This window comes from Lathyrus oleraceus, chromosome 6 (genome assembly GCF_024323335.1).
Source record: "Lathyrus oleraceus cultivar Zhongwan6 chromosome 6, CAAS_Psat_ZW6_1.0, whole genome shotgun sequence".
In the NCBI taxonomy this organism is placed as follows: Eukaryota; Viridiplantae; Streptophyta; class Magnoliopsida; order Fabales; family Fabaceae; genus Lathyrus; species Lathyrus oleraceus.
In genome coordinates this window covers 41,069,486-41,083,528 of record NC_066584.1, presented here as the reverse complement: position 1 = coordinate 41,083,528, position 14,043 = coordinate 41,069,486, and the positions used below count along the sequence as shown (strand labels likewise).

Sequence of the window (14,043 nt, the reverse complement as noted above, 5' to 3'; positions counted from 1 at the left end):
TGTGAGCAAGGTGAGTGACTCACAGAATAGTAGGAGATAGGCTACATATCTCTTGGATTCTACCAATTGCCTTATTCAAAGGACTTTACCTGCTTGGGGACAAAAATAAACACACAAAGACATTGCCTCTTAAGGAGGACTTCAGACAGGTGCCTGGCTAAATAACAAGCCAGGTCTTCCAGACTACATGAAGAAGAAGGTGTTATACCTCAATGCAAATGCTATACAAGCAAAGCAATGCAAGTTCTCAAAGAACTATTAGCGACTATGGTACCTGAAATCAATCAAATATAATCAGCACCAATCACAAAGGTCAAAACAAACAAGGTAATGAACCAACAGATAATACAATCAAACAATGTAATGTGCAAAGCTCAAAGCTCAAAGCTCAAATGAGCTAAGCATCCTACAAAACAAACAAGTTAGTTTACAATATTCAAATGAAACAAGTCAATCAACTTGCATTAATTCCTTTAAAACACTTTGCTTCTTAACCTGAAAAGTCAAAGTCAAAGTCAAACATGAGAATTAAGACCACTAGGACAAGCCTAGGGTCAAAAGGAGGGAAAAATCTTAAAACAGCAAGTGAAACATGATCAAAACCAAGATAATTCAATTAAGAAGAGAGTCCAATTGGTCTCATATCAAAACAATACACCAATTTCATTTTAAGCACAATTTAGGTCAAAGTAAGCAAGTGTGAACCACATATGAGTAAACAGAATGATCACCATCAAACAAATACCAAAACAACTCAATAAATTCCACAAAAATTCCAGCTCAAACAGAACACATTCAATGAGCTACATATCAAATTTCATAGCATTTGGACAAGTGGAAGTAGGGGAATTAAATCAGGAAATCATGGCATGCAAAAATCAACCCAAACAAGGTCACAAAGTGTACACCAACTTCAATCAATTGTAAAACAGTGACAACAAAGGAGAAATGAATGGGACCAAAGCCAAATTGAAGCTAAACATGTTAAGAAACACTCCACCAAATTTCATCTTTATATGATAAGGTATTAGGATTTCACAAGCTATGGAAGATGATCACTCAAACAAAGTTCACAAAATGGTAAACAGCAAACAAAAATGCCCATCAAATAGGAAATGTATCAACAATTCCTACAAAAATTCATGGTGAAACTAGACATACATATGACATCACATGCAAAAAATCAGAGCCATAGGCACAGTGTAAGCATTAAAAATAAAATCATGAACATGGCATAACATAGTGTGACACACATTGTCACACTCATGAAGATCACATCATATCTCGCTAACCAGGGACTCAAAATTAGCAAACTATATACCAAAATCACCAGGAGAGAGTCAAGAACAAGCATGTGAAATTTCATTCATTTTGGATAATGCATCATCATTTTGTGAAAAAAATGGCAAAACATACATATAATGCACACATGATCAAGATCACTAGACAAGTCCAAAAAATCACCAGGCACAACTTGAATTACTATGCCTAAAAAAAACTAGACAAAATTTGGAGATCATCAAAAAAATCCTCACTCAATTTGGATTAGGGATGACTTAATTAGTATTTTTAGAAGTTTTGATTGAAATTGAAATAATTATTTAAGTTTAAAATGAATTAATTAAAACAGCATGGCATTTTTGTAATTACTGGATCCAGGGGGCAAAACGCAGCGTTCAATTAAAAACGCTGGCAACACGTGACTGGTCAATTCGCGCGGTAAACACGTTTTCAAACGGAAACAGGCCAAAGCAAGATCTAGCACGCGAAATTGAAAGAGAAATCCAGAGTTCTTCATCATTTCACACTGTTCATCATGGACATGAACATTTTTCCACGAAAACTAGCAAACTATATATGGATCTCTTCATCTCGCAACAAGGATCATGGATATGGTATTAATTTTGTCCAGAAATCATCACACAAGCAGATACGGTTGAAAATAGTTTTGCATCTAAATGTTCAGATCCGGATTTCTCCTTCGATACTTAACGAAACTCTATGATCTAAATTACATTGTAACCTACGTTGTGAGATCTACAAGACGCATATCAAGATTTCAAGAATCGTGTCAATCGAATTCTGACCTTATGTAGATGCAGGTCGTGATTCAGCTTGTTTCTGTCCTCAATTGCATGAAACAGATGGAGTAGATTGGTGTAGAAGGTGAATAGTGATGATTGTTTAGCTCAGCAATGCACGATCATGAAGAATTGGCCGGCTGCCATTGATGAACTCAAGGTTGCAACAGTGAGTTTGGCGCGATTCTTCCTCAAATTACCACAAACAGAACTCACAAAAGACCTGCAGATGGAGAATCAACAAAGAGACGGCACAAAAATTGGTGAATTCTTGATGAACAATGAAGAAGAAGTGTGTGTGCAAAGTGTGAGATTTTGAGAGAATTGGAGAATTTTTGGCTTTGATCTGAAAAAGTGGTTATTGATCTTCAATTCTGTTACAGTTAACCTTTTATACTTCATGTTAATCCAAGCTTTAATCATGATTAACCATAATTTGGATGATTAGTGAATGAGCTTGTTTATGCCATTTGGTCAATTTTGCCCTTATGCACCTTGAACCAATGGAACAGTACTTTTTCACCTCAAGCAAATCATAAAATGCATTTGGAAGCTATTGGAATTGGTTTCATGTGGAAACTCCATGTATTTTGAAATTTGGCCTTTTTTCCCACCAATTTTTAAATGGTTCACTTCAAAAATGACCTTTTTATGTGAAGGTTTTTGGTGAAATGTGATAATGGATTTGGATAGTACACATCAAATGTGGTTTGCTCAAAGAAGAACCATCCAATTTGGCCATTCCATGTGAAAGTTATGCCACTTTGAATTTAGGCATTTTTGGAAAATGATCTGATCATAACTTGCCAACCACACATTAGAAATGAGTGTTCTTGGACTTTTTGGAAATGTGAGAGCAAGATCTTCAACTTTCATGTTGGGCAAAATTTTATTTGAAGCATTCTTGGACATGTAATTTTGGGGAGAAAAACTTTCCATTTTTGGCAGGTGAGAATTACAGGTCATTTCCATTTTGGGAAACTTTTTGTCTGACTTCAAATCCTTCAACCTTGATCTTTGAAATGCCAAATAAGGCTCATATGGACATGAATGAGGTCTTTCCAACCATCTCACACCCTCCAATTCCTGATTAAATGCACAGTTGACCATAGTTGACTTTTCTAGGGTTTTGGTTGACTGAGCCATGTTCTGATGAATTCCAAGCCTCTACCACATGAGATCTTGATCCAAAATGATATCACAACTTAAATGAACTCTTAATGAATGATCATGGTGCCCAAATTCTTCAAGAATGGTCACCATCCATTGCTCAATGGCTGATTTGACTGGTTTGACCTAGTTGGCTTCATCTGCAAGCAACAAGGTTAGATGACAATATTTTTGTACTTTTGGTTAGTAAACATATGAAAAGCAATGACATACAAGTGCAATACATGCTTGGTGATCAAGAACCACACTCACAAGATACCCACCCACTAGGAGGCAAGCTAGGGTATGCAATGATCCTTGAGGCCATGATATGAGATGTTATGGGCCATGAGGGATCTTAGGGACAAAATTGGGGTCTTACAGTAATGAATTTTTAATTCTTTGAATATGCTCGATTTCAAAATCAAAACAAGAAAGTAATGCTTGCCACCTAGCAAATATATGTTTTGAAACTAAATTTTTAACATCCTTTTGTAAAACACTTTGTGCAGCTTTGCAATCTATTTTTAATGAAAATGTTTTTGAAAACAAGTCATCTTGAAATTTTGTAATACACAAAACAATAGATAAATTTTCTTTTTTAATAGTACTATAGTTTAATTGAGTTGGGTTCCAAGTTCCAGAATAATATCTGACCACCTATTCCTTTTCCATGCCCGAAAGTATTTGTTTTAGAACTCCCCCAAAGCCTATATCTGAGGCATCGGTTTCAACAATAAGGTTGGCACTAGGATCAGGTATTCCTAAACAGGGTAATTTTTTTAACTATTTTCTTTAATTGCAAAACACTTTGGATCATTGAATCATCCCAAGGAGGAGGATTCTTCCTAAGTCTCTTGAATAATGGTATACAAATGGTTCTTATGTTGGGTATGAAGTCAGCCACATAATTTATACAACCTAAGAATCTTTGCAACTGGATTTTATCCTTTAGTTCATCTGGAAATTTATTAATAAATTCTAAAGATCTACTAATGGGGGTATACATACCTTGGGAAATATCAAAACCCAAAATCTTACTTTAGATTGAAATATTTTAAGTTTCTTTTCAGACAAGACTAACTCTTTCTCTTTAATTATCTCATAAAATAGGTTCATATGTTGTATATGCTGACTTATAGAATCTGAAAATACTAATATGTCATCTAAATAAACTATGGTGAAGTGCGAGTAATCATTAAATATAGTATTCATAATATTTTGGAACTCGGAAGGAGCATTTTTAATCCTAAAGGCATGACATTCCATTCATAGTGACCAAAGGGCACCTCAAAAGCGGTTTTATATTTATCTTCTTCCTTTAATTGTATTTGATAATATCCAGATTTAAGATCAAACTTTGAAAATATACTTTTATTATGTAATCTATTTTTCAAATCCTTTTTATTAGGTATGGGATACCTAATCCATTGTAATGCTTTATTTAAGGGTTTGTAATTTATTACTAACCGAGGACTTCCTCTTTCTAGCTCAGAAGCATTGGTAACATAGAAAGCGGAGCAACTCCAAGGAGACTTACTGGGCCTAATCAATCCCTTGTCTAAGAAATCTTTTATTTCTTTTTTACAATAGTCTAAATTTTGTTTATTCATTTGTATTGGTCTGGCTTTAGTGGGGATATTTGCTTCCTTAAAGTCAGGTTCATAGGGTAATGAGTGTTAATTGAAAATTAAAATTCTGTTTTTTTCCTTCCAAAATTAACAGATTTTATTTTCTTTAGAGTCACTTTAGTTGTAGATTTTATTCCCAATGTATAAATACATTTGTATCATTCCAATTCAAGGTTAATGCAAAAAATACATACTCATCGAAATATTACTCTATTCTCTCTATCTTTCTCTCTCAACTTCATCTTCCCCAATCTTCTTTTCTTCCACCATTGTTGAACCTTCAATTTTCAGTTTTATGTTTTATGTTCCAACATTTGGCATCAAGAGCCTTGGTTATCGATCCTAATCCGCTGCAACAATGACAACTGTTTCCAATGATCGAATTCCCATCAATATCCCAATTCTTGATTCGAAGAACTATGATAAATGGGCAAAATAAATGAGGGTTTTGTTTGGTTATCAAGAGGTGCTTGAGATCGTCATCAATGGAGTTACACAATTAGGGGCAGAGGCTACTGACATTCAAAGAGCTACACACAAAGAAGAGAAGAAGAAGGATTACAAAGCCCTATTCTTGATTCATTCTTGTGTTGATAACGACAATTTCGAGAAGGTTGGCGATTGTGAATCGGCGAAGCAAGCATGGGAAATCTTGGAGAAAGCATATGCCGGGGTCGTCAAAGCGAAGGTTGTAAGGTTACAAACTTACAAGCGATAATTCGAGTTAACACAAATGGAAGATAAAGAAACGATCAACGACTACATTACGCGCATTACCCGGTTAGTTAATCAAATCAAATTTTCTGGGGAAACGATTCTTGAGCAGAATGTTGTATCGAAAGTATTGCGTTCGTTAACACCGCGTTTCGACAACATAGTTGTGGCTATTGAAGAATCAAAGGATATAACAACTTTGAGCAAGGATGAATTGCAAAGTTCGTTAGAGGCACATGAACAAAGGATGGATGAGAGAGGCGCCGACAAAGCCAAAGCGGAGATTGCTTTGCAAGCACGTTTCAATGAGAAGAATAAGAGGTCGAAAGGAAAATTTGCGGCGAGAGGTAAATCAAATTTTCAGAATTTTGGTTCAAATGATTCACAAATTTCAAAGCATTCGACGAGTGAAAAGGGTGAAAGTAGCTCTAAGGATAGTGGTCATAGCAATGGTTTCAAGAAGCGTGATGTGAGTAAGGTGCAATGCTACAAGTGCAGAAAGTTTGGACACTTTGCAAATTCGTGTCGTGCTAAATCGAAAGAGAATCACAATAATGAAGTCAAGGTTGCTAGGGAAGAGGTAGATGATGAGGACACACTTCTAGTAATGATCACGGAGAGGAGTTATGGCATTACGGATGTTCCGGGCAGCAGCTACTTTAGTGACAGTTTGCGGGACAGCAGCTGTACCGTTCCGGAAAATAGCGAGAAAATGCATTCAGATCGAAATGCGTTGTTTACCGTTCGTGATGGAGTCCAAGGGAGAGAGGAGTGGTACTTGGATTCCGGTTGTTCAACACATATGACGGGTCGAAAAGATTGGTTTGTGCAAATCAATCAAGCGGCAAAAAGTAAAGTCAAATTTGCCGATGACACCACTTTAAGCGCAGAAGGGGTAGAAGATGTTTTGATCGGAAAAAGGAATGGTGGACATTCAAGGATCAAAGATGTCTTGTATATACCGGGAATTAAGTGTAATCGTTTAAGCATTGGCCAATTGCTTGAAAGGGGATACAAAATTCGGTTGGAGGAGAAGTTTTTACGCGTTTTAGATTCAAATGGTATGTTGATTCTAAAAGCGCCGATGGCTGCCAACAGAACCTTTAAGATTGAGTTAAAGGTTATGGAGCATCGTTGACTAGCTACTGCGACAAGTAAAGATGAGTGGTTATGGCATTACCGTCTTGGTCACCTTAATTTTAGGGATCTAAGAAAGTTGCAACAAAGTGAAATGGTAACGGGGCTGCCACACATTAGTATTCCAACTGAATTGTGTGAGGAATGTGTGAATACTAAATAACACAAGAATGTGTTTAGCAAAGATGCGAGTCGAAGAACCAAAGGCTTACTTGAGGTGGTATGTTCCGACGTTTGCGGACCGATGCAAGTAGAGACTTATGGTGGCAATCAATATTTTGTTATGTTCATTGACGATTTTAGTAGGAAGCTTTGGACATATCTTATTAAGAGAAAAGATGAGGTATTTGGAGTTTTCAAGAATTTCAAATCCATGGTGGAGCGCCAAAGCGATCGGAAGCTCAAAATTCTCAAAACGGATGGTGGAGGTGAGTATGCCTCTAGTGAGTTTGAGAAGTTTTGTGATCTTGAGGGAATTGTACGTGAGGTGGTGCCTCCGTATACGCCTCAACAAAACGGGGCTGCCGAGAGGAAAAATCGTACAATAATGAACATGGTGCGTATTATGCTTTGTGGGAAGAATTTTCCTAAGGAATTGTGGGGTGAGGCTGTGTCTACAGCCACCTACTTGTTGAATAGGTGTTCCATTAAGAAGCTGGAGAAACTCACATCGGAAGAGGCTTGGAGTGGCTTCAAACCAAATTTGAATCATTTGCGCGTTTTGGATCGATTGCATATCGTCATGTACCAGACCAACTTCGGAAGAAATTGGATGATAAGGGTGAGAAGCTGATATTTGTAGGATATCACTCTACTGGAGGGTACAAGTTGTTCGATGGAAGAAATCAGAAGGTCGTCATAACCCGGGATGTGACTTTTGATGAAGTAAAAAATGCAGAAAATGCTACAGTAACCGGTTACCCAAATAGCAGTAACCGATTACTCACAGAAAATACATTAGTAACCGATTACCCTACTAGGAGTAATCGGTTACACTGAGAAGAATTGCAGCAACAGTTTTTTGAGATTTCTGATCCGGAGGCTTCTGACACCACTGTACTAGCACCTACAGTAGCGCAAAATGACGTTGTTAATGATGGTAGACCAGTGAGGCAAAGAGCCTTGCCTCATAGACTCCGAGATTACGAAATATTCCAAGATAACGAAGTGAATAACGAAGTGAATAACGATGGTGACTTTGTTCATTTCACGCTTATGGCCGAATCCGAACCGGTAAATGAGGAAGAAGCCTTAAGTGATCCTAAGCGGATATGTGCAATGAAAGAGGAGCTGGAATCTATTGAGAAGAACGATACTTGGGAGTTAGTCGATTTACCACTTGGAAAGAAACCGATAGGTGTGTGATGGGTCATAAGGTTAAAGCAAATCCCAAAGGTGAAGTAATCAAGCACAAAGCTCGATTAGTGGCGAAGGGGTTCTTGCAACGAGAAGGTATAGACTATGAGGAGGTATTCGCACCGGTGGCTAGATTAGAGACTATTCGTTTGGTTGTTGGTATTGCGCATAACAACAATTGGATGGTTTACCAAATGGATGTCAAATCTGCGTTTTTGAATGGTCCTCTTGTTGAGGAAGTCTATGCGGGGCAGCCACCCAGTTTCGTGATAAAAGATCAAGAGATGAAGTATTACAAGCTACACAAGGTGTTGTATGGTTTGAAACAAGCTCCAAGAGCTTGGAACAAACATATTGACGGCTTTCTTATTGACATTGGTTTCAAATGATGTGTATCTGAACATGGAGTTTATGTGAGATCGGATACGAATGATGGTGTGATTATACTTTGCTTGTATGTTGATGATCTCTTGATTACGGGCAGCCATGACAAGAGTGTTTCAAGGTTCAAAAGTGAGCTCATGAGAGAGTTTGAGATGACAGACCTTGGTGTCATGAATTACTTCCTTGGCATAGAGTTTCACAAGTTAAAAGTGGGGCTGCTTATGCACCAAAGGAGGTATGCTCTAGATATTTTGAAAAAGTGTGATATGGAGCATTGTAATGCTTGTATTACACCTTGTGAGGCTAGAGTGCAGCTGTCCAAAAGTGATGAGGAGGATGATGTCGATCCAACGCTTTACCGGAGCTTGATTGGATCGTTACGGTATTTGTGCAATACGCGACCGAACTTGGCTTTTAGTGTCGGTATTGCGAGTAGATTCATGGAGAGACCGAAGGTGTCTCACTTACCGGCGGTCAAGAGGATCCTTAGATATGTGAAAGGTACTCTTGGTTGCAGAATTCTCTTTCCCGCATCGGACACAGGGCGTAAGTACAATTTACTTGGCTACACCGATTCCAATTGGTGCGGAGATAAAGATGACCGAAAATCGACGGCGGGGTACATCTTTATGTTTGGTAGTACACCAATCTCTTTGTGTTCGAAAAAGGAACCGGTTGTAGCACTCTCTTCTTGTGAGGCCGAGTACATTGCGACGTCGTTAGGTGCGTGCCAAGCTATGTGGCTTATGAATCTATTGAAGGAATTAGGATGTGGTGATGGTGCTGCCACCACACTGTTTGTAGACAATGTTTCCGCAATAAATCTTGCGAAGAACCCGATTGCACATGGAAGGAGCAAGCATATTGAGATGCGGTTTCATTATTTGAGAGAATTGGTTGGTGATGGAAAGCTTAGATTGAGCTATTGCCGAAGCGAAGACCAAGTCGCGGATTTGTTGACAAAGGGTGTGACAAATGATGTGTTCAAGAGGCTAAAGAAGTGCATGAGCATGGTGGACTTGGAGCAACTAAAGTGAGGTGGTGTGTTAATTGAAAATTAAAATTCTGTTTTTTTCCTTCCAAAATTAACAGATTTTATTTTCTTTAGAGTCACTTTAGTTGTAGCTTTTATTTCCAATGTATAAATACATTTGTATTATTCCAATTCAAGGTTAATCCAAAAAATACATACTCATCCAAATATTACTCTATTCTCTCTATCTTTCTCTCTCAACTTCATCTTCCCCAATCTTCTTTTCTTCCACCATTGTTGAACCTTCAATTTTCAGTTTTATGTTTTATGTTCCAACAATGAGATAGTATGCACTTTTCTTTTCCAGAAAGCATTAGGTTGTTCTGAGCAAAGATCTTTAATGAATTTATTTTGTATACCTTTAATTTTTTCTTGAATACTTGGAGATTGCAGTTGATCTTCAATCTTTTTATAGTGTATTTCTTTATTAATGAAATTAATTTGTTTTCTTTTATTATTAATTTGATTAATAAATGATATAACCTTACTATGGACAGAGTTAAGATCCCTAATCTTAGGTGGTTCTAAGAATTCAAATTTAATTTCACACCCTAAAGCGTTAGTGGTTATAGCTGCATTATTAACTGTGAAAGGGTAGAGTAAAGCTAAAAAAGGCGTTCCTACAATAATGGACTCATGAATATTTCTTACTAAAAGAAAAGAGGTTCTATAACAAATTTGATCTTTACAAATTTTAGCACTTGATAATTTGTAAGAAACTTGTAATCTATTACCATTGACTCCTCTTAAAGATTCTTTGGTTTTTTTATAATATTGGGTTGGGATCAACCCTTCTTGGATGCAATTTAAATCTGCTCCTGAATCAATCAAAGCAATTAATTCATAAGTTTTATCTTTAATAATGAGATTTATTTTACTATACCATTTATGAGATATTAATTTTTCTATTTTGTTAATATACCCATCTTCATTATTCAGAGTAATAGTTTCCTCATTATTTTTGGTTAAGCTAGATGAGGCTAAATTTTTATTGGATTGATTCTGAATAATCATGTTTCCTTGTAACTCTAAAAATTTAATTTCTATCTCATCATCCCTGGTTTTTAGAATTCTAATTTCGTTTTTTAAATTACTAATTTCTTCTTGTAAATCTTTAATAGAAACAATTTTTTTCAATCGGTTTCTTAAATAAATCCATAACATTTTTAAATTCTACTTTGTGAATATTCTTTTTGGAAATATCATTTTCATTTATAATATTTTTAATTTGTCTCATGAAAGCATTCTTACTTTCTGAATTTTCCATTTTGTCTAATATTTCTATCAAAGTATTAGCTTGATTATTTGTTAAAACATTAATTATTTTGTTGCAATTGTCACAATTACAGAAGTCTAGGCCTAAACATTCATCAGAATCATCATCCGATTTTTCAGAATTGTCAATTTGATGTATTTCTTCGTAAGAAGATTCTTCAGATGTTGACGACCCTTCTTCCTCCGAGTTTAACAAGTTGTTATTTAAAGTAGTTATTAAGCTTTTTTTTAACTCTTCTAAAATATCTAAGTTACTCAGTTGATTAATTTTTTCTTGAACCTTACATTTATTAGCATAATGGCCAAAACAACCACACTTATAGTATTTAACATCTTTATCCTTGGGTTTAGATTTATTATTCTATTTTCTGTAAGGTTTCTTACCATAATTTTTCTTGTAAGGTTTTTTATAAAATTCTGGCTTGTCTTTGTAAAATTGCTTCTTATGATAATGGAAGTTATTTTTTACTAGCAGGTTTTTTATTCTTGGGGTTACTCGGAGCTCTCAAAGGAGTAGCTCCATATTGCTCTCAAAATGATCCCATTTTACGCCTATTACTAGCCTTTTCATTCTTAATCTTATTTTGTAATTTATAATCTGTACAAATTTGTATACCAGTTTCAATTACATAATTAGATAATTCTCCAATGGTTAATGACTGATAGAGGATCATTCCATTAAAGTTTTGCTTAATATTAATTTTTACCTTTTCTGCAAATAACCTAGGTAAACCACTAATAAATCTTTCTTTCCAATAATCTGCCGCACCATCCGACCTAAGGCATAATTTAGATAAGAACATATCTCTATACCACCTATAATCAGACATGGTTGGACAATAAAGGTTTAGCAATTGGTCAGCTGCTCTTTGTTTGAGTTTAAGGGGTTCTCCTACAAATAACTTAGTAATATCATATAAGAGGGTTGTAACACAAATCTCTTCGTTAGTTTCTATTTTTACGGCTGAATCTATTTGGTATTTATCTTCTGAACTAAGGAGGTTGTCCCACCATCCTTTTAATTGTCCGGTAAATCCCATAACTAATATCTCTTTAGTATGTTTATCCGTATTTCCTTTAAGTTTGAAGACAGTAGCAGCCATGATCATGTTTTGTATTGTATCCAAAACTTTTTGTTCAGACGCACCGTCGATATTCCACTCGACAATGGATTCTCCTGAATAATTATTTTCTATAAAACTACTTCTTTCTTCAAATTGAACATCAACAAATGAAGGCCTAGGATAATAGTTCGGGTTTTAGGTCTTGGGGCTCTTCCGCCTAATTTGCTCACCATATTGTCGTATTCTTCGTCTCGAGATAAAGTATTTATCTCTCCTGAAGAAGTTTCTATGTTTAAGGTTTTTAATTTAATAACTAATTCCTCTATTTTATGAGTAGTATCACGACCTAAACTGATTCCTTTCAACTCTTGGATAGAAGGAGTATGGTATTGATAAATAGGCCGGGTATGATCTAATTTATAGTCTTTAACATCCTTAGGTTGAGGAATAGAGTTTTCTATCCTATCTAATTGTTGGGACATAGTGTGAAGTATTTGGTTTGAATAGTTAATCTGACTATGCAGATTATTAATGTCTTTTCTCTGATCTACATGATTAGCTATCGATTTAAATGGTGAAGCTTCTATTTCTATGTTCTCTTTAGAAGGGGTGATTCTAATAGCTTCCAATGGTGGATGAACCGACTCTATAATTTCTTTCTTAGAAGTTTTCCATCTGATACTTATCCTAACATTAGCATCTAAGTACATCTTAACAGCAAAAGGGTTTTCTATCTCTTCTTCTAGACAGAGTGATTCAAACCATGTAAAGAAATGGATATTAATTTCATGTGTTTCTAGAAACCTATAAAAATTTTGCAAATACATTTGAGTCTGATCTTTAGAGAAATTTGAGAAATACCAATTTCTCTTTTCTAAATTATAAATGGCCTCAAAGTCAGCTTTAATCCAAGCTTTGTCTATGACAAAGGGTTCGTCATTTGTAATAACACCTAGTATTTGGGATTCAGTTGGAGAGGGTGACCTAAAGGTCCTCTCAGAGTATAGCGGTTGGGGAATTGTAAGAGCAAAGTTTACTCCTGCAAGATTTACCCTAATTGGTGAATCAACTGAATGTCTAGCACTAGATGTTGACCCAATACTACTAGATTGATGATAGCGATATGATTGACTTCTATTCATCATGATCCTGACAGATCCATCAATATCTTGAATAACATCTCTAATAGTTCTGGCCTCAATCCTTTCAGATTTAACCACATCTTGTAGTATCCATTCTTGAGGGAATTTTTCTATAATATCCGAAGCAGACAGTATTTTTGGGGTCATAACATTGAACCTGCTAAGATTTGCTTTAATAATACAAGTTTAATTTCTTGGAGTAGTTTTGAGTAATTTAAAATCATAATTAACATTAGAGACTTTGTAGGTAATTCTACTAATAACGTCAATATTGGCAACTCCAGGATTAAAATTATCACATAGACCTTGAACGTATATAACTAATGAATTCTTAGTGAATTCATCAGCCAAGCTCATAGAGTAATTGGGATGGCAGTTAAAGTAGACTGGACCATCGTTAAGATTTGATTCAACTATAGCAATAGTTGAATTATGAAAGTCTTTAATTCTAGTGTCTCGAAGAACTAGCAATATAGGGGTGTTTAACCCTAGTTTATGTAATGGTTTTATAGCTATCTGAATTAATCCTAGATGGATATAGCGATAACCTTCTCTATAATGCGTTTCTAATAATTTTTTATTTAACAAATTAATAGTTTCATGCTTGTTACTAACAGAAGTAGCGGATTCAATAGTATGAATAATCTTTTGACTTTTAAAATCAAAAGTATCAATTTTATATATTTCTTTAAATTTAATTTCTGGCATAGACCCGTTAACTAATCTATTTTTCATTTCCTGAATTTCTAATTCTTGGTTTTGGAAGGTATCTTGATATTGTAAAAGGACAATTATTTTAAGACAAAAAAAGTACAAATGAGACACTTTTTATGAGACGGATGAAATATTAATGAATGACAATTTAATTGAGAGTATACTATTAATTATATTATATCTCTTATATGAATTGAACTGGAAAAGTTGCACACATTAAAGTATATATACAATCAAAGTGTAACAATAATTTAAGTTAAAGGAACAGTATCCAATAACTATCTTTCTTAATAAATGTAAAATTTATTTATTTTATTTATAAATCATGTCAGAATAGTATAACATAAGTTATACAGAAAAAAA

At 35.2% G+C, this 14,043-nt stretch overlaps 2 protein-coding genes across 2 annotated transcripts; one reads left to right on the top strand and one right to left on the bottom strand.

Moving 5' to 3' along the window:
- Positions 1–5,594: 5,594 nt before the first annotated feature.
- LOC127093899 (uncharacterized) lies at positions 5,595–6,713 on the top strand. Its single transcript, XM_051032793.1, has one exon. It carries the CDS (start codon positions 5,595–5,597, stop codon positions 6,711–6,713), a length of 1,119 nt encoding a protein of 372 aa, XP_050888750.1.
- Positions 6,714–13,152: 6,439 nt separating this feature from the next.
- Positions 13,153–13,701, bottom strand: LOC127093896 (uncharacterized). The gene has a single exon (XM_051032791.1). It carries the CDS (start codon positions 13,699–13,701, stop codon positions 13,153–13,155), a length of 549 nt encoding a protein of 182 aa, XP_050888748.1.
- Between the last annotated feature and the right edge of the window lie 342 nt (positions 13,702–14,043).

Coding starts and splice junctions, on each gene's coding strand:
- LOC127093896 (XM_051032791.1), bottom strand. CDS start 13,701: ATGAAAAATAGATTAGTTAACGGGTCTATGCCAGAAATTAAATTTAAA.
- LOC127093899 (XM_051032793.1), top strand. CDS start 5,595: ATGGAAGATAAAGAAACGATCAACGACTACATTACGCGCATTACCCGG.